We start from the raw sequence: 23,373 nt of genomic DNA on the forward strand, positions 1-23,373 counted from the left end.
TCAAATGGGCTTCTCCAACCCAGCATTTTGGTCTGAGGTTATGCCAGGGTCATTACAGCTGAAAGACCTTCCAAGTGTTTTCCTTCTGTGCAGCCTAATCAAGACAACTGCTTTTTAAATGAGAGTATCTACAAGATGATAAGAGTAGGTTAAATTAAATGCACTTCTGTGTTTGTTTTGTTGGCTTTTCTTGTAACTCAGTTTCATTTCAAACATAATAGACACATTTGCAAAGCATTTAGGCCATGCAAAAGACTATTACCTGGAGTGAGAGGAAAAAACCCAACAAACCATAAAACAACAAATGCATGTTGAACTCACCACTGAGTGATTCAACTGAGTGATTTATGATTTCCCCTAAAAGCCACAACTTAGAAATTTTCTTGTTAGTGAGGTAGAGTCCTGACTATTTATACTTCCATATTTTTCATTTCTCCAGCTGAAATTTTAAGGCAATTTTCATACAGTAGTTTCAGAAATAATTTTGGAGGTGCTTATGTCTGAACTGTTAATACGACTTTAATTTCAGTCTTTGTTTTTTGGAGGTCTTCTTGGTTGGTTGGTTGGTTGTGTTTTGTTTGTCTGGCATTTTGGGGATGTTTTTTTTGCTATGGAGTCACAAATGAGTTTTGACGCAAACTTGATGAGAGGTTAATGGCTGTTCTACAGGATAGCAGGAGGGAAGGAAACACTAAATAGGACGTGCAGAACAAGTCAGAACAGATCCAAGTGACAAATTATTACTCCATTTTCATTCAATCACATATCATGATATTTGGCCTGAGTCAGTTGTTTTCCAAGCCAAAGTAATAAGATTGTAATTGTAAGGCATTGCACTGGAATTCGAATGAAATATCAGGATCTGCTTTGCTATTTATGAGCCATGCACAGTGTCTTGCTGTCCTTTTCCCACACCAGCTGCAGGGGTCACTTACAATAATTTCAACTTATTTGAATTTATTTAAACTTCTGGCTCATGAGGTGTGTGCTCCGGGAGGGAGCTGTGTGTACTTTGTATGTGGTAACTCACTGAGGCACCTCACACACTGGGGAGAGGATCCCTGCAGCCTGCTTTCCTGAGGTGGGCTGTACTTAACCTGCAGGTGTGCATGTCTGCATGGGTGAGGGGTCTGAAACAGAATGAAGGACTCTTTACCAAAAATAGTGGCTTCTTGTTCTGTGTTTTGTAATGGCTGATAATAAAAAATAGCTTTAAGTTTCTTAAAGAAGTCTTTGAGTTTATAGACAGACAGAATTTGCTCTAACCATCTTTTTTTCAGGGAGTTTTTAAAATAATACTGTGTCCATTGGCTTTCCATGAGTTAATTTTGATTAAGGTTCCTACTCACATGTCTTTGCCCGTCCCTGTCATTCTGTCACTTCAGCAAATATTGCTTAAAGCAGTAGTTGCCTTTCTGTTTAGATTCAGTCTGAATAAGGCAGGAAACACAGGCTGGCCCTCTGAAATCTCTCTCTTTGTTTTTCAGCTCTGTTTTGCAGGCTGAAGTGGACTGAGCAGCTAGAATAGTGTACAGATATGTACTATACAAAGTATGGGGTGCTTTTTCCCAATTTTACTGCACAAAGCAGTTTTGGGAGCAATGATGCCAGTGTGTCTGATAACTGATTTGCTTAACCAATTGAAAGCTGTATACATTGCTGTGTGAAAGTTCACCTACCTGAAAAATAAGTTTTCGTCTTGCAGATTTCTAGTTGTGAGTCACATGAGAATCTTAGTTAAGACTCTTATTTTATTTGGCCCTAATAATACCTAAAACTGTCAAACCTGTCTGTATTCTTTGACTTCTAGCACATCCCAACACCTATTTCAAAATAGTCTTGTGTCATGGTTTCATTTTCAAGGGTGTTGGGTGAGAAGTCAATTAGTATTGCTGGGAAGAATCAACTAATGTTGACTGAACTTTAGCTTAATTTTTTGGGGGGAAGATGGGGGCCTTAAATAGAAAAGGATCTCTTAATAATCTACCTTTGTTCTTATTTTTCCCCAGAATTCGTCAGTCACCTATCAAAATAAGGCATCTTGAGCCCTGGAAAATCGCTGTAATCGTTATTGGAGCAGCAGTGGCAGCAGCTATCACCATTGGTCTCCTAGTTTATTTTCTGGCATATGGTAAGTTTTGCATAATGTATCAATATTCCTATGCTTAGTGAATTTCCTCTGTCCCTGTTGTACCAGATGACACTGCGAGATTTCACCAATATGTCTAAAGCTTATTTGGGGGAAAAAACACTGGCTTCTCTAGAGCTCTCTTTCCTTCCTCATTTAGCATCTTTGCAGATCTCCTAGGAACATGTCCTGCTCTGCAGGGTCATTTAGGGCTGTAGTTTCTGTTGATTTTCATTTACTGTCACTCGTTTCACATTTTTCTCATGATCTACTTCTGGGATAAAGTCAGCACACCAGTGTCTGGTCTCCCTTACATGAGTGCCAAACAGAGCTTTCTGCATGTCTGTCTGGGGTGTTTCTCTGTTCCCTTTCTCTGATCACTAGCAGTTTCCTGCCAGGGGTTGGTGTTGAGTGGACAGGCCAGGAAGGAAGGTAACTAAGCAGCAAGGTGCAGCTTGTGTGAGCCCCAAGTGCTGTTGGTTGGCCAGAAATGTCACTGCTGGGAAAACTTGGATTAGATCACCTAACTGAATCAAGTGATTGCTCCTAGCTTTTGGAAGCTGGATTTGAATGGGTTGGATACACTGAAGGCTCACCCACTCCCTAGATGTCAGGATATCAGTCAGTGCCAGGTGTTTCTCTAAAGTTCATTCCTCTTGGTACTTTGAGTATTGCCTGTTCCTCTTCCTTCCCTTACAGATCAGAAGCTGTTCTATTACAGTGCCAATGTAAAAATCACCAACATCCGGTACAAGAATGAATTTTCCAGACAATCCTCAGGAAGGTTTAGAGACCTGAGCGAGAGGGTTGAGAGACTGGTAAGTTTGGATCATTGTGCCTTTCCATTAAGGACTGTGTGATAATACAAGAGTCATTAATGTGAACAGTGCACTCGGAGACCACAGAGTCTGGTGTACCCTCAGTTCCCTGGTGGGCAGACCTAGGAAATGGATAGCAGGAGAGACATGACTATACCTGGCACACCAGGCACTTGCCACTTGGCATCTTCTAGCCTGTCACTTCTCTCTGTCTCTGCAGTGGTGAAGCAGATATTTAAAATAATCTCAGCTCCCTCCTATATCACTGGTCATAGGATCACAGAATACTCCCAGCTGCAACGGTCTCACAAGGACCGTGAACTCCAGCTCTTAAGTGAAATGCCCATACAGTGATTGAACCCACAACCTTGGTGGTTTTAGCAAGAGACTCTAATCAGCTGAGCTTATCTCATTGTTTGTGTGTGTTCTCTTTCCATGAGTCTGGCTTCGTGATTTATGCCCCATTGTCTCTAAGGAAAGCATTCTTTTACACCCTCTCCTTTACAGGGTGGGGAACTCTACCTGTTGGGCTGCTACTATGTGTTGAGAAAACAACGCACGAGCCCTTTTCCTGCGCCTTTGGTATGTTTTGTTGGGAAACCCTCCTACAAATAGCAGAGGTTGCTGAGTGGCTCTCAGTCATACAGTAGCTATGGAAATAAATAGACACATTGCAATTTCCTTTCTTGTTTTCTCTTTGGGACACTACCCCAGAGATGCTAATTACAGAGTTCATCTCTATACAACAATAAGCACGTGATTGTGCTTGTATCTTTTTGTGTTTCATTCATCAGAATCCGATGCATATCTCTTACCTCCTGTTTGGCAACCATGCACAGATACCCAGTTAAAAGGACAATGCTTTGCCCACCACTATCATTTAATTTAGGGCAATGTCACTTGTCCACAACAAAATGTGAGCTGTGCTGGACATTGCTCTGGAGAAGTGGGGCGCTGTGTAGGGACTTGGCAGTGCTAGCATCTCTTCACAGCTCCACTGCTGAGGGCTTCAGTGATCTTAGTCAAGTTGTGTTCTTCTCTGTACGTGTCTGTTCTCTTTCTGCCCTCTTTGTCTACTGGGACCCATTCCAGATTTCCCAGGATGTACTTCTGGTGCATATCTGTATGCACAGAGTCTTACACAGGCTGTGTTGGCTTAGGTGGTACCACTTTACAGCTATTGCCTAATAATTGCAATAATTTTCACCTTGTGATATAGGACCTTGGAGAGGGAATGTTCTCCCTGACCAAGAAGACACTGTGTGTTGCTGAGGGGGGAGAACAAAGGCAAGGACTGAGAAGGAGTCTGAGGAATAACACTTCACTGTCTACAATTGTATCCCTTTCTCCCAATCCATTCCTTCTTCATTTTCTTTAAAAAACATGTGCCTCCTTTGGCAAAGAAACACCCATTTTAGCTAAGGAGTTATTTCAGACAGTGTCCAATGCAATGAGATTTCCTCTGAACATGGCTATCAATTTAGATGCTTGAATGGAAGCCAATGCTTTAGAAACCCCATCTCCTCTCTGAGTGTTGAGCAGTTCTGACAGTAGTGACAGTAAATACCAGTGCAGGTTGAGCAGTGAGAACCATTATATCAGGGCATGTTAATTGCACCTGATAAGTAACACCATAACAAACATACACAGAACTGTGCTGTCTTTCCTTCATTCCTATAATTTTTCTTAAGAGCTGTCCTGAATTCGGCCATTAAATTCTCTGTTCCTCTCTCAAATTTTATTAATTCTTTGCTTCTATAAATGGTCCCTGCTGTAAGTTTGACTTTTTGTGGTTTTAGTTCCAGGTGTTCCATTTAACAAGGATGTATGAGATGGAGAATTGTCTGTAACCTTATTGAAAGCAACTCCATACAGTAATGAAACAATGTGTTCCTTGTAAGTCTGATTTTATAACAGCAAAACTCATCTTGTGGTGATAAAAATCAAAGCAATCTTTCCAGACACATGTATCCTCTTAATAGCTTGACAGACAGCTGTCTCAAAACATTTGCATTTTTATTCTCAGCATCTTCACAGCAACTCTGTGATAGAGGAGGAAAGACTTGAGTTCTTTATCACATTTTCTAATTTGCTTGGATTTGCCAAAACCCTTTGCAGTCTTTCCTTGGCTGGTTTTGGATATCCAAGCCTTTACATTGTCATAGTAGTAACGATACCCTAAGCTCACATTGTGAAACAGTGAGTCAATGCAGATAAATGCAATGTCTTTCTCAATACTTGGTGCAAAGTGAACAGAAGTGAATCATCTCTGATAATCAGAAGCATTCAAATTACCTGAGTTAGTGCAACTCCCTGCCAAGTGTTCCCTTCTCTGACTCCTTCCTGATGAAGCCCTCCTTCATTTGTCTCCAGAAAGCTCCAGAAATGAGCTCATTTCAGAGCTGGTGTTTCATCAGGAAAAATGTTTTTGCTTCCATATGGAAGCCATGTCGTGACTTCCTTGGGACCTGCCGCAAATGCCTGATGTTTGCTTTGGTTTCCAGATTTGAATAGTAACACCCATTGTGTGAACAACATTCCTGACTCTTATCTCATTGAAGGTGGGAGGGAATGCAGCCAGATCATGCCAGAGAGCTGATGAAGCTGGTGCACCAGTCAACATCTCAGGGCTGACTGGAAAGTCTGGAAAATGTCTTCTGGGGTGGAGCTGAGGGGACTGAGGAACAGATGATGAAAGGTCTTTACTCCTTGACTGGCTTCCTGTAAATGTCTGTGAGCGTTTCCTTTGTGCTCTCTTGAAAATCAGACTTGACTGAATGCCACTAGGGAAAGAGAGATTCCAGCTCACCAGAGCCTCCTCACTTTTCGAGTTGGACCAGCCCCTCTTCCCTTGCCAAGCTAAAATGCTCTGTGCCAGACTGTCTCCTCTTACACTGGATAAAAAGGGCACAGTCTCAGCCTTATGGCTCCTTCTCCAAGGAGTTTCTATTTTGTAGTGGGTTCACTTATTATGTGGCTCCTCTGCACAACTTGTATGCACTATTTTTCTCCAACTCCTTCACCAGACTTGGATTTCCTTTTCTTCTCCCACAAAATGTATTAATTCTTTTGGATTTCCCAAGAATGCCTTGGAGACACTAACTACTCTCTTACTAATAGTATCCTGGAGGAGATTTCCAATGCCCTGCTTTAAGCTTTGCTTCTTCAGCCTCTCTGGCATGCCAAAGGGCAGAGGGAGCTGTGACAATCAGATAGACCTGGGTGACTGGGATGATCCCAGCTGCCTACTCTGGGCAGCTGCAGTAAATGCCCTGTGTGCAGGAAAAAGGGTGGAGGGATGTTTTGTCTTGTGTAGAAGACCCTTGACCCCAAGGAAAGAGGATGTGCAGTCAGGAGAGCTTGAAATAAGTATGTCAGTCTCAGTGGAAATTGTCTCAGCTGAAGGCTGGCAGGTTTCTAGCTGTGAGAGAGAGGTGTATATCAATATCAATATCAAGCAGCTACAGCAGGTGATCCCTTCAGTACATGGCTGGTTGCTCAACAGAAACAGATATCAGCCTTTATCAGGGGTTTGTAAATGTACCTGTTGGCTCTTTTTTGCCACTACCATAAATTTCTGATACTTCCTCCTAGAAGGAGGTGATCTTTCCCCTCCTCAAGAAAAGCCTAGGCAACCCTTCTTCCTTCTCAGGCACCTTGTTATCTCCCTGTCTCCTTCTCTGGCCAGAGCTGTTCCCAGCTCTGCTGTGTGGCTGCTTCTCCCTGTCTGAGTCCCTGTGTCTCTGTGGAACCTTGTGCTGGACACTGTACCCTTCCCAGCTGTCCTTCCCTACTCACTCCTGCTCCCATGTGCTGGTAAGCCTGGCTGTGAGCTGGGTGGAGGGATGTTCCTCAGGTGTGAGTGTAGCAGGGCTCCCTCCTTAGTTGGTTGGGTGGCTGGGGGAGAGTTGAGGTGTTTTTTTTCCCTCCTGGAGTGCCTTGAGCCATGGAATGGACTAACATGGGTTTTCCCTTTTTCTCATAATCCAGAAGGCTCCTGGACTACCCTCTTGTCCTTCCACCATCTGAAACCAGCACAGAACTAACTGGCTGGATCTGGGCAGAGGGGTTGGGGATAATATTAAAACAGTACCTGGATGCTTCCACTGGGAAACCACTGCCTATCCAAATATTTCTATTGAATTAATGGAATTTCATGAAGTAATTTTCACTTCAGGACTCAGCACTGTGTACCAGGACATCTTTAGAAACAGATGTCTTGCTTCAGCTACTTCAATGACAAGAGAATCTTCTATGTCCTTAAGTACAGGTGTTGGGGGAAAGTTTTTAATTAATGCAGGTCTTGAAGTTTGTCCTATCTGATAGAGCTGAATTAGTGTGGGTTTAATTTAATGCCTCTACTGGGTATTGCAGAGGCACTTGAGATTCCACTGGAAAATGCTGCACAATGGTTCTGATAATGGTGCCTGCTCTCAGCAGGTTGAAGGGCTCACTGCTGAGTCCCTCTGCTGGAACGGGTGAGGAAGGAGGCAGTTTTCTCCCTTGGCAGATGATGATTTTAGAGGTTATTAAGACAAATCTCTCACTGTGAATTGGGTGGAGAAGAAACAGAGAAGCAAGCAGGTGCCATGCATCTCCTTCCCTCCCCCCCAGCTTTGATACCTGATAACCCTGTTTGGTGGAAGGGTTAGCCTTCAACAGGATGCTTGTGACTGAGAGGCTCTCTGCTTTATACCCAGGGATAAGCTTGCATCATCCCAATATTGGGAAGTATCTTGAATCCTATAAGTTGTGAACAGATTACTGTCACATCTGCAGGGCCAAAGGGTCAGTCAAAGTTCTGATTAGGGTTTCCATCTGAGCTGGACTCCAAGGAAGTCTGTCTGAAAACACCAAGAACACTGGTGAGTGAGCAGATGAAGCTGCTGCTTTACAGCATTTGGCCTTTTAGGGTCACAGATGACTCAAATCTTCCTGGGGAGCAGAAGTGTGTGTATTGAGAGAGAGAGGGTGGTGAAATACAAATCCCTTCAGAGCTCATAGCTGCAAAACCAGGTGAAACTGTGCATGAGGTGTGTTTGTCACACCTTCCTCGTGGGTGTTTAGATAAAGCTCAGAAGTCTGGGGCTTGCCCCATCACTGCCTCATGGTCCTTGGGTTGGGAGGTTAATTCAGTAGGAGCAGATCCCCAAGGCAGCAGGTTTTTGAAACACTCCTAAAGAATATTTGTTCTGGGAGACCAGACTGTGAGGATTATTTTAGAGATGATAAGTAAACATGCCCTGAGAAAAGGGAGTATGCTAACAATCAAGGGAGTCCAACATGAGTTTCCATTTGTACAGCAAATGGAAAAGTGCAGGTATCTACAAATACCATGTAGCTTCATTTGCTGTGTGTGCAAAACCCCCACTTATTTTCCACTATTAGCCCCTAAAACAAAAGAAAATTTAATATAAATTAGCCAAATCAGAAATTATGGTATCTGCAGCAGCCAGATCTTTCCAAGGACTTTTCAGAGGTTTTCAGCATCCAGACCAAAGTGAGTAAGAATGTTCTGTATGTAATAAATTTCAAAAGAGATTTGGTAGTGTTTATGGATAAAGATCCCAAAATCTAAAACCTAAGTCTCTATTTAAACTCAAGCATTCCTAGGCTTTATATGTGCTCCCTCAAGTAATTACATAGTACCAATATGAGATAAAAAGAACAGAACTTTAATTAAAGATTTTCTTGTTCATCACTAAAGGCAATTTTATTTACAAAGGCATCTATAGAACAAAAGCCAGAATAATTAAGCTTTTTAAATTTAGCTTTTTTTTTTCTTCTGAAAAACAATAATATAAAATCAGAAAAAAATCTTTTATCTATGTAAAGAAAGTTATTTAAGGAACATTTTGAGGAGAAAAGTACCAAAATAAATTTAGGGGATTTGATAACTTCTGCTTCATAACCTTAGTTTTAAGGGAATGATTCTCACAAATAGGAAGCATTGTCCTTGGACTGGCGTGGTACAATCGGGGTGCCCTCTATGGGTGGCTGGGGCTAGAAACAAAGCAGAAAGGATTTTCCATGGTAATTTAGCTAAGAGGGAGACAGCAGTGGATCAGTGGCCAAGATGACAGCCTGGCAACATGTTTGTTTAGCTCTGGAATTAGAGGTTGACAGCACACTTGACTGTCAGTATGTATATATACAGGTGTGGCCCTAAAGAGATAGGTGAAATGCTGTGCTGAGAGAGAGGAAATAACTCACAGCAAACACCTGCATTTCACTTGGGATGCTGTTTTTAGAAGTTCCTATTGAAATTAAAAGAAGAAAAAGACAACGGGTGTAGGTATATAATGCAGAGATTTAAAAACTGCCATAGCCATACTTTCTTGCTTTTTAATTTTGTTTTCAGTTTTTCCTGTTTCCATGGGTCACATGGAAACAGGAAAAACTAGCACAAGAAAAAGTAAACAAACAGGAAACAAAATTCTGAAGAAAATATAAAGCACTTTTAAATGCTGGTGGGAGTTGATGCAGTGTAACACATGGGCCTATGGCTTAGTACTTTTCATCATCTCTAAGACCTCAAACTTTCAGTGAGCTCTACCTAAATTTCATGAATTTTTAAAGATGAAATAGTTAGTTATCAAAAATATGCCTAATATCAAATTTTTTTTCCCATGTAAATTCACTGATCCTTCAACTTCTTTCATTCTTTGACTTACTAATGTAATACAATTTTCTCAAGTAAAAGGCATGCAAGCTGATTTTTCTTTTTCACTTCTTGGTTCATGAAAGCAGAATTTGTAATATGCATGTACAAATCCAGAAAAATCATCACACACTTCACCCCCAATAAACAAGTAACTTTAGTGTTGATCCAGTGTGCATGATGAGAAGCTCTGAAATGTGCACAAAGAGAATGGATGGGGAAAAAGGAATTCAAAATGAAGCAAAGCACAGCTATCGATAGTGTGTGTGATTAAGGGTAGAACCTTATCTTAATTACAGACTCACAATCCAGAATTACTGCATTGTTTGCAAGTAATTATATCAATGAAGTGATTCAAGATGCAAACCAGTGATCAAAATCTGGCTGGTCAAGAGAGTGGCTGCTTAGATCATGGTCTTGTCCAAAGGGGGAAATTAAATTCAATACTGAAGTTGTGTGGTTGGTGGTATTTGGGCACTTGTAAGCTGAATACATAACCTATGATTTTCCTCAGATTTCACAAAACTGTTATTTTCATAAGAGGTATTTGCTCTTGTATTTCAGCTCCTTACCTTTAAGTATTGTTTAAAAAACCCCCAGAATGCACGTAGTAATTTTCCTGGGGAAAGTGTGTCGTTTTGGGAAGAAGAAAATCCCCAACCACAAAGCCCTTCTCTGGATATTGGCACAGATGCCTTTCTCACCAAACCTGATTTTCTCTCCCAAAGCTGGAAATCGCCCCCCTAAGTGGACAAAATTTTAATAGCAGTGTGAAAGTTTTAGGAAGCTAATTATGGATAATTGAAAGCAGGCAGTAGGAATGAGAATACTTAGGTGACCTTAATTCCAGCTGTCACTAATACACATAACTATAATGAAACATTCATGTCATTACATGCCTTTGAAATTGGTTGCACCAAGCATAAGCATGGTACTTTAAATCCTGACGTTATCCCATGTATTAGTCCTCTTAATTTCTTTTATCCGAAAGACCAATCTTTTTAGGAACTACAATTATACAAGCACAATAATTCCTCTTTTGCAGATGTGGCCTCTGGGAAGCATCCAGCTGAGCTCCTTATTTCAGTGCAGTCAGGCAGTGCTTACTCACCCCTCAGCTTTAGCAGCCCTGTTAGCTTAAACCCTGTGAGGAGTTTGTGATGCCTTTTGCTGATGTTTGGGATCACACAGCTCTTGCCCACTGTGAGACCTGCTGTCCTTGTGTGCGTGGTTTCTGATGGACCATTCTGAGGCAATGGTCCCCTTGCCTCTGGTTTGCTGGAGGCAAGGGGACCATTGAACTTGCTCTCCTTCAAGTCTGTTTTCTTCACCTCAGGCAAGGACTGTGGCTGTAGGGCTGTGGTAGTAATTGGAATGTATGTTTCCAAGGAGAGTGTGATGTCCACATCCTAGTTTGGAACAGTGCCACATTCTTATTTTGCTGTCCCTGTCAGTCTTTCTCTTTGTGTCCTCTCTCCACCCCTTAGTTGAAATCAGGGCTGTAAAAATGTCAGGTTCTCAAGGGAGCAGCTACTGGATTTGTACTTTGGTCAGCTCTAGGGGTCTCAGCATGTTGAACTGTAAACTGGGGAGAGTCACTGAATCAAGTTGTATGTTGCAATTTCTATTTATGGTCAAAAAGCTTTAAATATCACTAATAATAGGCTTTACATCCTAAATAGCTACTGAGGCAAGAGGAAGAATGTGGTATGAGGATAGCTGTTGAAGGACTAAACTGGCAGCAGGCAAAAAAGCAATACTATTGAGCAATGAGAGGCTTTGTGTTCCCATGTCTAATGAATGCTTTGGAACATCCCATGCAAATAACTCAGTGCATTCAGCAAATATTCCTGAGGAGAGTTCTGTCAAACTAGATTTAAGATACCTTTTTGATGAACCCTGTGACCCAGCGTGTGGTGGCAGAGCAGTGTGTGGTGGGAGAAAGCGAGGGCTTGACACAGCCAGCCTTGCTGGGGCACTTCCAGACACAGCCACACATCTGGGCAAGGCCAGCTCATGTCAGTTCCCACTACCCAGGAGCAATGGGATCCCTGTTGTGACCTATTTCCAAAGTTTGGGTGTTTTTTGGGTCCCAGGGAGGAAGGACATATTGTGAGACTCTGAAATCACAAAGATTTTTACAAAAAGAATCACAAAGATTTCAGTAGATTGCTCACGGGCCTTAGAAGGTTGAGCGTGGTACGACACAAGAAAAAGAGTATGTTGATGAGATCTGGAGTTTTTTGAGACAGAATAGGAAAAGAAGTCTTGTTCATCAAAGTATAAAACAACTTCTGGCTACAAGGAGCAAGGAAGAATTTCCTTTTTGTCTGGGTTTGTACAGTGGGAATGTTTTGCCCTCTTACTGCATCTTTGGTGCTGGCCACTATTTGTTGTATTGTATTGGATGCACCAGCACTCAGGAACAAAGTCCAATTTGTCTAAGAAAATTGTTCTGCATAGAGAGAAGTGTAGTAAAACGTTTGGAGAATATAAATTAAACTGAGGAAATTAGAAATGTCATTTTCTTAATAAGGACCGTCAGGAAAATGCTTCTCACTTAAAAAGGAGCAGGACTTGGCACTTGGTTCAGAATGTACATAGACCTTGTCTGCAGCAAGAGCTGTAGCAGTTGAGCTGTTGCTAGACAAGGGCCAGGAAAAACAGTGAGATGCACTTTAACAGTGGTGAATTGAAGGGATTTGGTCATGACAGTGTCACTTTTGAGGGGCTGTAATCAAAGCAAAATATTTAAAATTAGTTTAAATGCTTTTCCCAAGCAGGACCAGGTCACACCTAGTCACTGTACAAAGTCCTAGTTGCTTTTGTTCCAATGGTTGTGACTTAAACTGAAAAGAAAGCTATTAGCAGGCTGGAGAGAAATGTTTTCTGTTTGGTGTGTGAAAGCCTTCACCAAAAAAAAAGAACTGTAAAAATATAAGGCAGAACATTAATCTCTGAAAGTTTTTATCTGACAGCATCTTCCTTCATACTCTCCTCTTATATAAACTCTGTATGAATATAAAAATTATGTTTAATAATTTTACCAGAATCATAGTTGAAGGAAAGAAGAGGTTTGGGTCATATTTGCCAAATGAATTCATCAGCAGTTGAGTGGTAGGCGACAGTGCAGAGGTTTGGCTAGGGCTTCTTTCATGATACAACACAGTAGTTTGCAAAAGTAAAAAATGTTAGCTAACATTTGAAGGTGTTAAAAGCCCTGCAAGGTTCACTGAAAACAAAGCCACCCTTCAGTTATTTTTTGTCTGTGGGTGATGTAGTGCTAAGGCAACACTTAAGGGTGGGAAAGTCAGTGACAGTGTGTAATGGAAAAGGTGTCTACTTTCTCATTCAGATATGAAAGTGTGAAAGAGGATGGAAGTAACACAGATTTGGTATAATTTTAAATCATATGCTTCCTGTTCTCCCCACGAAAATTATCTAACACGCCTTCTGGATTGAATGTTCTGAAAACAGTGTCTGTTACTGATAGTTTAATTGCGTTTGGACTCCATAGAGTCTTTTTGTTAAAAGTACAAACAAAAGTTTTGTGAGCCACCACTGGAAGTCTTTGTCTCTGCTGCAGCACATGGTGTTCCTAATCAGACTGAATGGAACATCTTGGAAGCAGTCCAGGCTAAGGAGAAAAGGAGAAAACCGAACATGTTGGGAGTACAAAAACCACAATCACACAAGCTGCTTAGGCTGTAACAAAGATACATGAGAGAATGGATGATAGAAGTAGGGATCTCTGTATCTGCTGCAGAAGTGCAAGTGGAAAGTGTAGCAAAACCAGTTGACATTTGAGACAGTAAGGTATCTTGAAGATCCAGCTGTCAGGAGGAGATAAAAGACTTGGGAATGTCAAATGGACACAACCCTCTCTTGCAAGGGAATGTGAATTCCTGCCCTCTTCACTTCCAAGCTGAAAGTCCCTCTGATTTCACTGTGCTTGTTAGCAATGCAGCAGCTTGAGGTGTATCTCAGCCCAGCTCAAGGCTCTCTTTTGATTGCAAAGCACTCCTCAAAGAAGTCCCTGTCCCAAAGATCTCAAAAGTTCTCAAAGACGAGGCAGCTGAAGATAGCACATGCCACTGCATGCCAGAAAGCTGGCAGTGCTGCTCAGCCACATGCTTCTGCTTACACAATCACTGGTGCAGCAGTTAACACTGTGACAGAAATGATAAGCAAATTTTATCATTAAAAAAAAACAAAGCAGAAAAGCTCCCTTTTTGTCTAAGGAAACTGCTTCCAATAACCAGGGGAGGTTGTGGTGGAACAGGATGTGGAGTTATAGGAAATAAAACTCTTTTTAACTGGATGCATCATCAAATGCAGTGGTAGCAGCTGACAATCTGCAAAGTGAGAGAATAAAAAGCATTCTGCCTATCTACAGCAGCTTGTTGCAGTTGAGATGTCTTTTTCCATAGAGTTTTGTCTGTTTAAATGTCAAACTAATTACAAATAACTGCCAGTAAGAGCAAGGTACAACATCAGCTAAATGCATGACCATTAAAAATGTTTCTTTTTTTCCTTACTAATGTATGCTTAAAATCACCTTAAAATAATAATTGTGCAGTTTTCACCTTATAATTATTCTGCTTCAATATCCCTGTGCAATGCCATGAAGCTTCATATTGTGACAGCCAAGGCTGGTAAATAGGGGGTTTGTGTTCCTTGGGAGGAATCACCCCCAGATTTCATGCTTACATGCTTGTTTCTGTATCTGACATATTTCCACATATGAATAGTTTGAGAACCATTATTTTTTTCTTTCCTTTGGAAAACAGAACATCTTGAGACTTGGCTAAAATAGACTGCCTTTAAGGGCTAAAAACAAAAAATAAGAGACAGCTTACATGATGTTGTAAAGCATTTCTGTGCAGTTTTTCCTGTCATGCATTTGATGTTTACAGGATATGTTCAATTTACTGGGTCTTGCTGGTAGGAGGAGTTGCTGCATAACTCACCAGTGACTCTGCTATTTCTCAATCCTTCGGTGATCCCGAGCCATTCCTGGCAGAATTTCATGCCATGTTATATCACACTGAGCTGTCTCAGACTGATCCTGCAATCTTGAGATGACATCCTGACAGGATGTAGTTGAGCAGGAACTGGTAAAGATGTTATTTGGGGATCAATTCCTTAGGAGTCCTGGATTTCCAGTTTCCGATGAGAATTGCTTGACGATTGTCCAAGCATGTGGAAAATCACAAGGGTTATCGGGGAGTATGATAATCCAATAATAATTTGGAATTATTGGTGGCTTTGCTATAGATTTCTGTAAGACCAAGGGTAAAGGCTGTGTCAGAAAGGACCCCTACAAGAGAGGCTGAGTGCACTGCAGAGCACAGCATGCTGTATCCGTTCTGTGGGCAGTCTTCAGGACGCTGTGCTTTGGAAGAGTGCAGCAGTGTGTTCCAAGGATGTTCATGTATTTCTCATTATGCCTGGGAGTGAATGAGACAGCACTGCAGTGGCACACCGATGTAGCCATAGGACATTTAGAAAAATGAGCTTGCTTTTTTATGATACGCCTTAGGTCAAAGGGGAAATGATTATAAAAGATCTGGGACAAATATTATCTAGAGGCTGGGCTGCTCTACGTTTCTTGGCTCTGTAAACTGTGAGTTTGTTACTGAATGCTGTTTTCTGAATGCTCCTTCCAGCTATATGTCCACTTCCCTCCTTTTTTGTTGTTATCTTATATTTTTCTTTTTTCAACAGATCGACAAGACATTTTACAATTCCATTTTAAGGAAAAAATACATCCGTTCACGCTTAATCAGAGTGAGGTATGTGAGATAATAATAAATGCACGCAGCTGAGATAAAATTAAATGTACACCAAGCCCAGCTAGATCTGATTCAGTACAGTGTATTGTGTGTAAAACCAGAGCATAATCCCTAACTGAGCATAATCTAGTTCTGAACCTTGCTCTCCTTTGGATCTTAATGCAGAAGATATCCTTCAGTCAGTCCAAATTCCAACAAGTTTGTGTTCAAATTCTGAACAAGCTTTAGTCATTAAAGCAGAGATAACTAAAGCTATCTAAAACCAAAAAGGATTTTCAAAACTATTTCTTACACTGTAATGCAGATGTCATTTCTAGCATTTCTATTGCACTGGGCTTGTCAAGTAAAACCAGGCTGTGCTGGCTCAGAAAGTCCCACTTATCATTGTGGCTCTGAGAATGGGCATAAGTAGGTGCCCAGGAACAGTAGCAGCACAACAGAGCTGTGATAACTGCTTCTTGGTATGCTCCCTGCCTCCAGGTATTTACCACTTGGAAGTTCTTGAAGTGGCTGTGGTTTGTTTAGCAGCCCTCGGTGGCGTTATTTCCCAAGGACTTGTCTGTTGTCTCCTGGGCTCTTGAAATCTGTGCACCTCGGTCCTTTAGGAAGGAGAAACTTAAGAGGAACCACCTTCTTTGGATCATTCAATGACCCCTAGCTCTTGTGCTGGAAAAGATGATAAAAAGTTGATCACTACCCCTCCTCTCTGTACATTTACTGATTCTGGACACTCCCATCATATTTTCTCTCTTGTATTCAATAAGATCCACTCTTTTTTAATTTTTCATTTTTCAGTTGGAAATCCCAGTCTACTCAACATTCTTTGCATTTCAAACTGTTTCTTATCATCCCATTCCATACATCTCTCAGGTCTGCTGTTCCTGCTTTTTTGAGATAAATAGGTCAGACCCATAGTTGAGATTATCACTGAGCAATGTGGAACTTTTTTCCTCTTTTACTCTCTGTTCAACTGCCAATAATACATAATGTTTAATTTGATTTTTTTAACCACGGCTAAGTGCTGAAAATTATCTTTTTACATAACTGTCTATTGTAGTACTAAGATCTTGCTCCTGAGTGACAGTGCCCAACACTTTGCAAAGAAACCTTGAATGTCTTCATAATCATAGACTAAAGCTACAAGACTAAGATCTAAAGTGCTGAATGTACTCCTCTTTGTTCTTACATGGTTTGTGACATCTGCCTCTTCCTCTGCCTTAGCTTAATCCCCAGTTACATACAAGCTTTAAGGATATTTTTGATACTGTCTAGAGTGTTGCAAGCATAGGCAGAGTGATTTAGGGATCTGAGAGGCCAATATGTAGGGATAAATGGTATTTTTCATTACTTCTTTTCCCAAGGACAGACTGAGGTATTTGTGATGTTTGCGGTGTTGGATGCAAGATTTGCATGCGCCACAGCTTGTTTGCTTTTTCAGATATACACTCTTTATGCCTGTTCAAGGGCTCAGACTGCAAGTTCTTTTGAGCAGGGTCATGGTTGTGAATTTACTTGGAAAGGACTGTGTGTATCTTTTGGCTCAGTATAAGCAATGCGTTAATAATAATGCCACTGCTCACTAAGAAAGACAATACTAATCTTGAAAAGGTGTCCTTGGCTCTGGATCTCTGCTACATAATAAGTGAATCAGGGTGGGCAGTACTTACCCGAGGGTTTCGAGAGGTGTGGTTTGCTTGCAAGAGTTGATATGGTAATTCCAGTGTGGCATAGCACAGGAAGAGGAGTGGGGGGAGAGGTGAGGGAACACCTCAGAAATGCAGAGCAACACCCACAGTTGGATCAGATAATATCTGGAAAATAAATGAAGTGGCAATCACGCTGAAGTTGGAACAAATTGAAAAAAACAGTCTGTTGAAAAGTTCACACACAACTTCTCAGTCTCAATTATGAGATCCTTGAGGCAAGGAGTGTGTCTTTCTGCTCACCTACAAACTACTTGGCATGTCTTGGTGTGCTTAAAGCCTTTTCTTTCCCTTCACTGGCAATATCAGGAATGTCTGTTTCAATTTTGCACATGTTCCCTTCAAAGATTAAAGCCTGCTTGCATGAGTTCTGGATAAGCTGTCCATCTTCTAGTTTTCCTTTATGTAATGACAAATTTCCAAGACAGTGATATATAACTAGGAGATTTTCTCTTTTCCTTTCCTATCCAAAGAAAGAGAAACCTGCTTTAAATTCTCCCCCTGTATGAAGTAACTGTGATTTCATCTGTTGTGGCTTGTGTCTCATTGCTTCTTGGTTCAGGTGGGAGGAGGCACAGGAGAGAAGGTTCCTGGTGCAAGCTCTTACCTTCCCTTTGTGATGACCAGGGATAAGACATCTGCAAGTACAGAGCAAGATTTACTATGCCAGATTAGTCAGTTTGATGTTTGTAGTCTATCATTCCATCTCTTGCAGTATCTGATGCTTTAAGGAAAATGAAATACAACTACCAGGTGAATTCAATCTATGACAAGACTTTTCTCCCTTTTCTTTCCTCTGATCTTACATTAAAATTGTGGAATTGTGTGTCTCAATGTATGTGCTGCTTGCACTTTTCAATGAGGCGTTAAAGGCCCTTTTGTGATCCAGCTCTTTGACTTTAATAAATATGCTGTGGGCATGCTGCCAAGTTTCATTTATTGTTGCACAACATGAGGCTATTAGGAACATTCTCCAAGAGACTGCTGTGGTGGAATTAGGTTGTGTGGTCTCTTCTCATCTCCCAAAAAGGTCCAAGTACCTTTCTGATGATGATTGTAAATTTTTATTCTGTGTATGTGCAGGGCCATTGAAAGGTCTGTGTAGATACTGTTAATCATCTACCTCATGTTTCCAAGTGCTATTTATCCAGCTTTTCATTGCAATCAAATTCATTCCTTCCTCTCTTCCGTCTCAGGCATGTAGTCAGCGACTGCTTTTTGGACTCTATTATAAAATTGGTCTGGCCATTTGTTCACAGAAAGCACCCTGCTGTCTTCTAGCCTATGATGCATTTGACCATTCAGCATTCTTGGATTTCTTTTGGAAATTCCTTCTCACAAATGCTTGAAAATATATCTAATCTTTTATGTTACATTGCCATTGCTAGAGGAGCTAAGATAAAAGCTAAGAAATGCAGAAGTGGGCTGGAGGTAACGAGACTCTTTCATTGGTTTGTAGCCCAGATACTGATGGTGTGATGGCAGAGGCTTTGCTCACATTCTGGTTCTCCGCTACGGACTCTAGAGAAGCACTGCGGGAAAGAGTTGGGAAGATCTTACGGAGGGGCCTGAAAAGATACACAGGGCCTCTGAGGATAAACGTCCGATCTTCCTCCATCTCAAGTAAGTATGTCACATTGCTTTTAAAAGTAATTCTTTCCATTTTCTGATTGATGGGACTTGGTTTTTTCCCGTTTTGATGATAGCTTTTGATGTTACTGTGTCTGAATGGTGGTCTTTCATGCTCCTTAAGTTAGACCAAAATCAGTGGAAAACCTCTCTAAATCTTAAAAAAAATCTTAAACACGGATAACTGGGAGCAGTTACTTTGTGGTTTCTTAGTACAGCCTCAGCCTTCCTCCAAACTGCAGTATCAACTTTATGTCACTGTCATGGAGCCTGAAAGTGCAGGAAGTATATATGGATGACAAGGGGAAAGAACCAATGCACTGAAAAAATAATATTTGGTGTGAGGATCAAAAGCCTTGCAACTTCCCCAGAGGAAAGGGAAAGAAAGGCATAATGTTCTTATCTACATGACTTCTCAGGTAGGGATTTTCCCTTTTCACAAAGCAGACATAAATCTGCAGGATGTGACCATTAACTGCACTACCTTCTACACTTTGGCTCCGCTACAGAATTTTTGTGCAGGCTTAGAATTTTGTCTCTGTCTTGGCTTCAGTTATATATAGTCAGCAATTTTTCTGTGTGTCAAACGTTTCAAGGATGAGTTCCTGGCTGACAGCTAGGGACAGATACTTGCTCCATTTGTTTTTGCAGAACTGCTTGCTCCTAAGTGCAGGGGTGAGAGTACAGTAATAGGGTGAGTGCTTGCTGCTTGCTGTTCCACATTACGCTACTTGAACCAGCAGAAATCTGCAGAGGTTAGACAGCTGTATTTAGGGAACAGGAAACCTCAGCCAGATTCCATACTGGATGGATCCAGACTTCCTCCCACACAGAAATGAGCAGGAGCAACTTCTTGTTCCTCCTCTTGGTTCTTGAACTGGGCACAGATTTGCATTGTGGTAATGCAATGAAACTCAAATATGAGCTGTCACACTCCCATTGTTTCTTGATGGGCCAACCAGCCTTCCCCTTTGGAATGGCTCAGGATGACAGGTGACATCCCTCTGGGCAAGTAATCACCATTTCCCTGCAGTGTTGTTTATATGCCAGTAGTTCCTGTTCAACAAAGTGTACATGTAAATTCTCCCAGATAAAAATACTGTGTGGGTATCAGAGAGATTCGAAGAGATTTGTTTTTGTTTACACAGTTGGGTGGTGAGTTGGTGAATTTTGAATCTTCACTTTAATTTGATGCTTTACATAAAGGATAAAATTGGAAAGAGTACACAAATTATTGTTAACAAAGGACTGTGACCTAATCAAGTCAAGCTGCTTTTATTCAGTCTGGAAAATGTGGGAAACGAATCAAAATTGTTTTAGTTGACCTTGAACTGCACCAGGAATGTTACAGTAATGCACTAATAGCTAATTAAAAAATTGGCTAATGCAATTGAATTGCAATGTTTTCATTAAATAGTCCCACTAAGAGATGGCATCTGTATTGCTTTATCCAAGTTGTGTGACAAACTTTGTGCTGCTTTTCTTGGCTCTCCCAGCCTAACCATAAAACACTGACTGCACAGGTCAGCTACTCATTACAGGACTAGCATTGTGCAAGGGCTATGAGTGACACAAAGGAACATAAACAATACCTTGGCATTTCTAAGAGACAACAATAAAAGGCTGTCCAAAAATTTTTTTTGATCTTTTTTGCTAATAGGATTTCAGCAGTGGTATGAAGCTTAGGCCAGATCCTGAACAGTGTTGCCATTTCAGGTGGACTCAGGAGAAGAGTATAGAATGGAGAGCTCCTAAGCTTTTAGAGGAGGTGCTGGTCTCAATTTATAAAACTCATTCCTCACACCAGGGAGAAGTGACAATTTTCAACAGATCCTAGAGGTCCAGAGAAGAATCTAGGTTTTGCCTTTTCTACTTTTCTCTCCCCACAAGTGGAAATACTTGTCCACTATTAGTATTTAAACCATAAAACCTAAGAAGCCCTAGATATTTTCCATGCTCTGCAGGCAGCTTTCTAAATATTGCTTCACTGTACCTTTTTGCCAGCTGGAATCCTTATTATCCTAAGGCATTTTCAGAATTTTATTTTCATAATGGCTTGTAAAAAATCATTAACCTGTTCTTTGTAACCACCTTATCAAAATATTCTAATTTAGGGGCCATGATATAGCTCATTTTAGCTAAGCATAGCTCACTAGTTGAACAAATCCAGGTCAGGCACTTATTTATATCACATCCTAGGGGGAGTCTGATAAAGGGAACCTCCTTAAGTCTTCCTCCCCCGAAATAATCACCTTGTTGTTCAACACCATGTCTCAACCTTCACTTCACTCACAAGTATTTTCCTTGAGAATCAGTTCCAACAAACTCTTCCAAACTGGGTGCCACACTTGGGACATTCAAGCTGCAGTTCAGGGCAGCACTACAACATTAAGATGCCAGACCAGGGGTAGAACTTGCTTTACCTCTGCATTCCTGAGGATTGGGAATAAAGAGGGGATAAAGTCTACACTGACAATATATTTTTAGTTTTTTTTCTTTTTTTTTTTTTCTAAAATAGAGAGAAGCTTGATCATACATACGTGAGAAAATAGAAAATGTGCAGAACTTCAAGGAAAACAGCATAATACTGTCTCTGGTTTTTCTGTCACTAAACTGTAGATGTTCTTTACATAGGACTGCAAAAATACATTTTTGTCAGAGTACCTTCAAATGTATTATTACTAAAGTTCCTGCTTTCTTATTTAGCTAGACATCAGAGTCCCCTGGTCAAGGATGGTTTACATCCACACATTCTCTCTGATTTTGATAGAAAATAAGAACTGATAGAATTCTTTGCCCTGGTGTACAAACCCCACTAGAAGCCAAATTTTCAGTGAAGAACTAAGCAAACCTTCCCTGAAGAGCAGTGCAAGGGCAATCAAAGTGAGATATCAAAATGTCAGATGGCTTGGAAACACCCATGTTAGGACTTGCTTTTCCACTGGCACTGAAAGAAGATGTTGCAGTTTGGCTTCTATATAGTTCTGGCAACAAAGAGTTCTACAAGGCTGATTTATTTTCCTGAGGGTTTCTTGGTTAGAAGTAGAGTAACCTGACAGTCTGGATCCGTATTAAGTAAAGTGTAGAGCAGCTTGCCAGACTATTTCCCTTTGTCAGGTAGGTTGGAGGTATCCCAAAATGTATTTTTGGGAATGTACTTCTGATGTCAGAAAGAAGCTGATTGCAAGATCACTGGCACTGTTCAAAGTGAGTAGGAAGGATTCCCATCTGTTGCACAGCCAAAGGTTTTGACCATGAATAATGAGTCATGAATTGGTTTTGATCAACAAACCAACTGTTATTGTTTCTGTTCATCTGGAATCTGGGGCTTGCTAAAGCTCCTAACAACTACAAAGTACAGAACCTGGCAGACAGATTCTTAATTCTTTATCGAGTCTTCTGTGGGAGTTATGCAGATGAGTGTCTGACAGGGTTGATGAGGAATGTTCCGTGTCAAATAATGTTTGGAGCAGTCTGGATAGTTGCCCTTTATCAGCCACAACAGCATCTCTGGGGAGTGGAACTGAACATGCATCTGTACATTGGGAAACAGTGGAGATCTGATATTCCTCCACTTTGAGGTCACTAGTTTGGCACAAGGTGGTACATTTCAGTAAGAGTCTAGAGAGAATGATTGAAATGGGAGGGACTGAAATGTATTTTAAAATTAATATTTTGCAAGGACATGCTTGTGATAAAGGCATTAAGCAAAAAGTCATCTTGACCTCTCTTCTCATGACCCAGATACATTAATTTAATTGATTTTCTCACTCAAACCTTGGTTTTACCCTGCCTTGTCTGCAGAGGTTGAGAGCAATTTGGGCTCCCTTTACTGTAGTAAGACATTGATTGCAGCTCAGGCATGAGTGTAGGTCAGGAAGAAAAGTAATGCTAAAAATCATATCTATTTTGATGCCTGCTACAGAACTGGTAAATAGCAGATCCCTCCTCAGGCTGCAGGACAACCAGATGGAGCTGTGAGGTATGGACCCATGTCTGCCTCATGGACAGGATCAAGATGCTGATGGGGGACAGTGGAGGGAGTGACAGATGTGAGGACAGGGGCAGTGAACACCAGCAGGGAGGGAACAGCTGCGTGACAGGGACAATTAGAGGCACAAAGCAGTTGTTGTGGCTCTATCAGGTTACTCTACTCTGTTGAAGGAATGAGGATTGCATCACCTGTATCTAAGCCATGTTTTGCTACTTCTACAAGGGTGCATAAATGTGGAGAGGTAATTCCTGTTGTGAGCAGTGAGAATATTGCAAGGTTAGTTGAGACATTTTAGGATGTATGAACTATGTAACCACACAACAGCATGCCTTTCCTGCTAAACCCAAAGCTCATGTTTTGCCATCTTTCAGGAAACTCCTGCAGTTCCTTTAAGGTACAGTTTTTGGAACACAACTGAATCTGCTGTTCAGCGCTGTCATTCCCATCTCCTCCAGTACTTCAGACCTTTGTGGTCTTCACTGTAATTAAAGAGCATTCGAGTAGAGCTATGATCCCCACTTCTGTCTGCACTGCAGGACGTGCACTCTGTGACATTGCTCTCAGCTGCCCAGTCTGGTGACCTACTAAAACTTGCCAGTGATCCTCTTTTTGTCTGCATGAACAACTGTTACCCTACCTGTCATA

General features: G+C 41.2%; 1 protein-coding gene across 1 annotated transcript in view; it reads left to right on the top strand.

The window, feature by feature from the left end:
* LOC131083815 (transmembrane protease serine 11E-like) overlaps positions 1-23,373 on the top strand; it is a 39,550-nt gene that overhangs the window by 6,533 nt on the left and 9,644 nt on the right. The window contains exons 2-5 of the mRNA XM_058024785.1: positions 2,010-2,131; positions 2,828-2,946; positions 15,335-15,402; positions 18,565-18,728. Of these exons, the coding sequence (XP_057880768.1) occupies positions 2,010-2,131; positions 2,828-2,946; positions 15,335-15,402; positions 18,565-18,728 (473 nt within the window). The remainder of the gene's footprint in view (positions 1-2,009; positions 2,132-2,827; positions 2,947-15,334; positions 15,403-18,564; positions 18,729-23,373) is intronic.

This window comes from Melospiza georgiana, chromosome 5 (genome assembly GCF_028018845.1).
Source record: "Melospiza georgiana isolate bMelGeo1 chromosome 5, bMelGeo1.pri, whole genome shotgun sequence".
Classification (NCBI taxonomy): domain Eukaryota; kingdom Metazoa; phylum Chordata; class Aves; order Passeriformes; family Passerellidae; genus Melospiza; species Melospiza georgiana.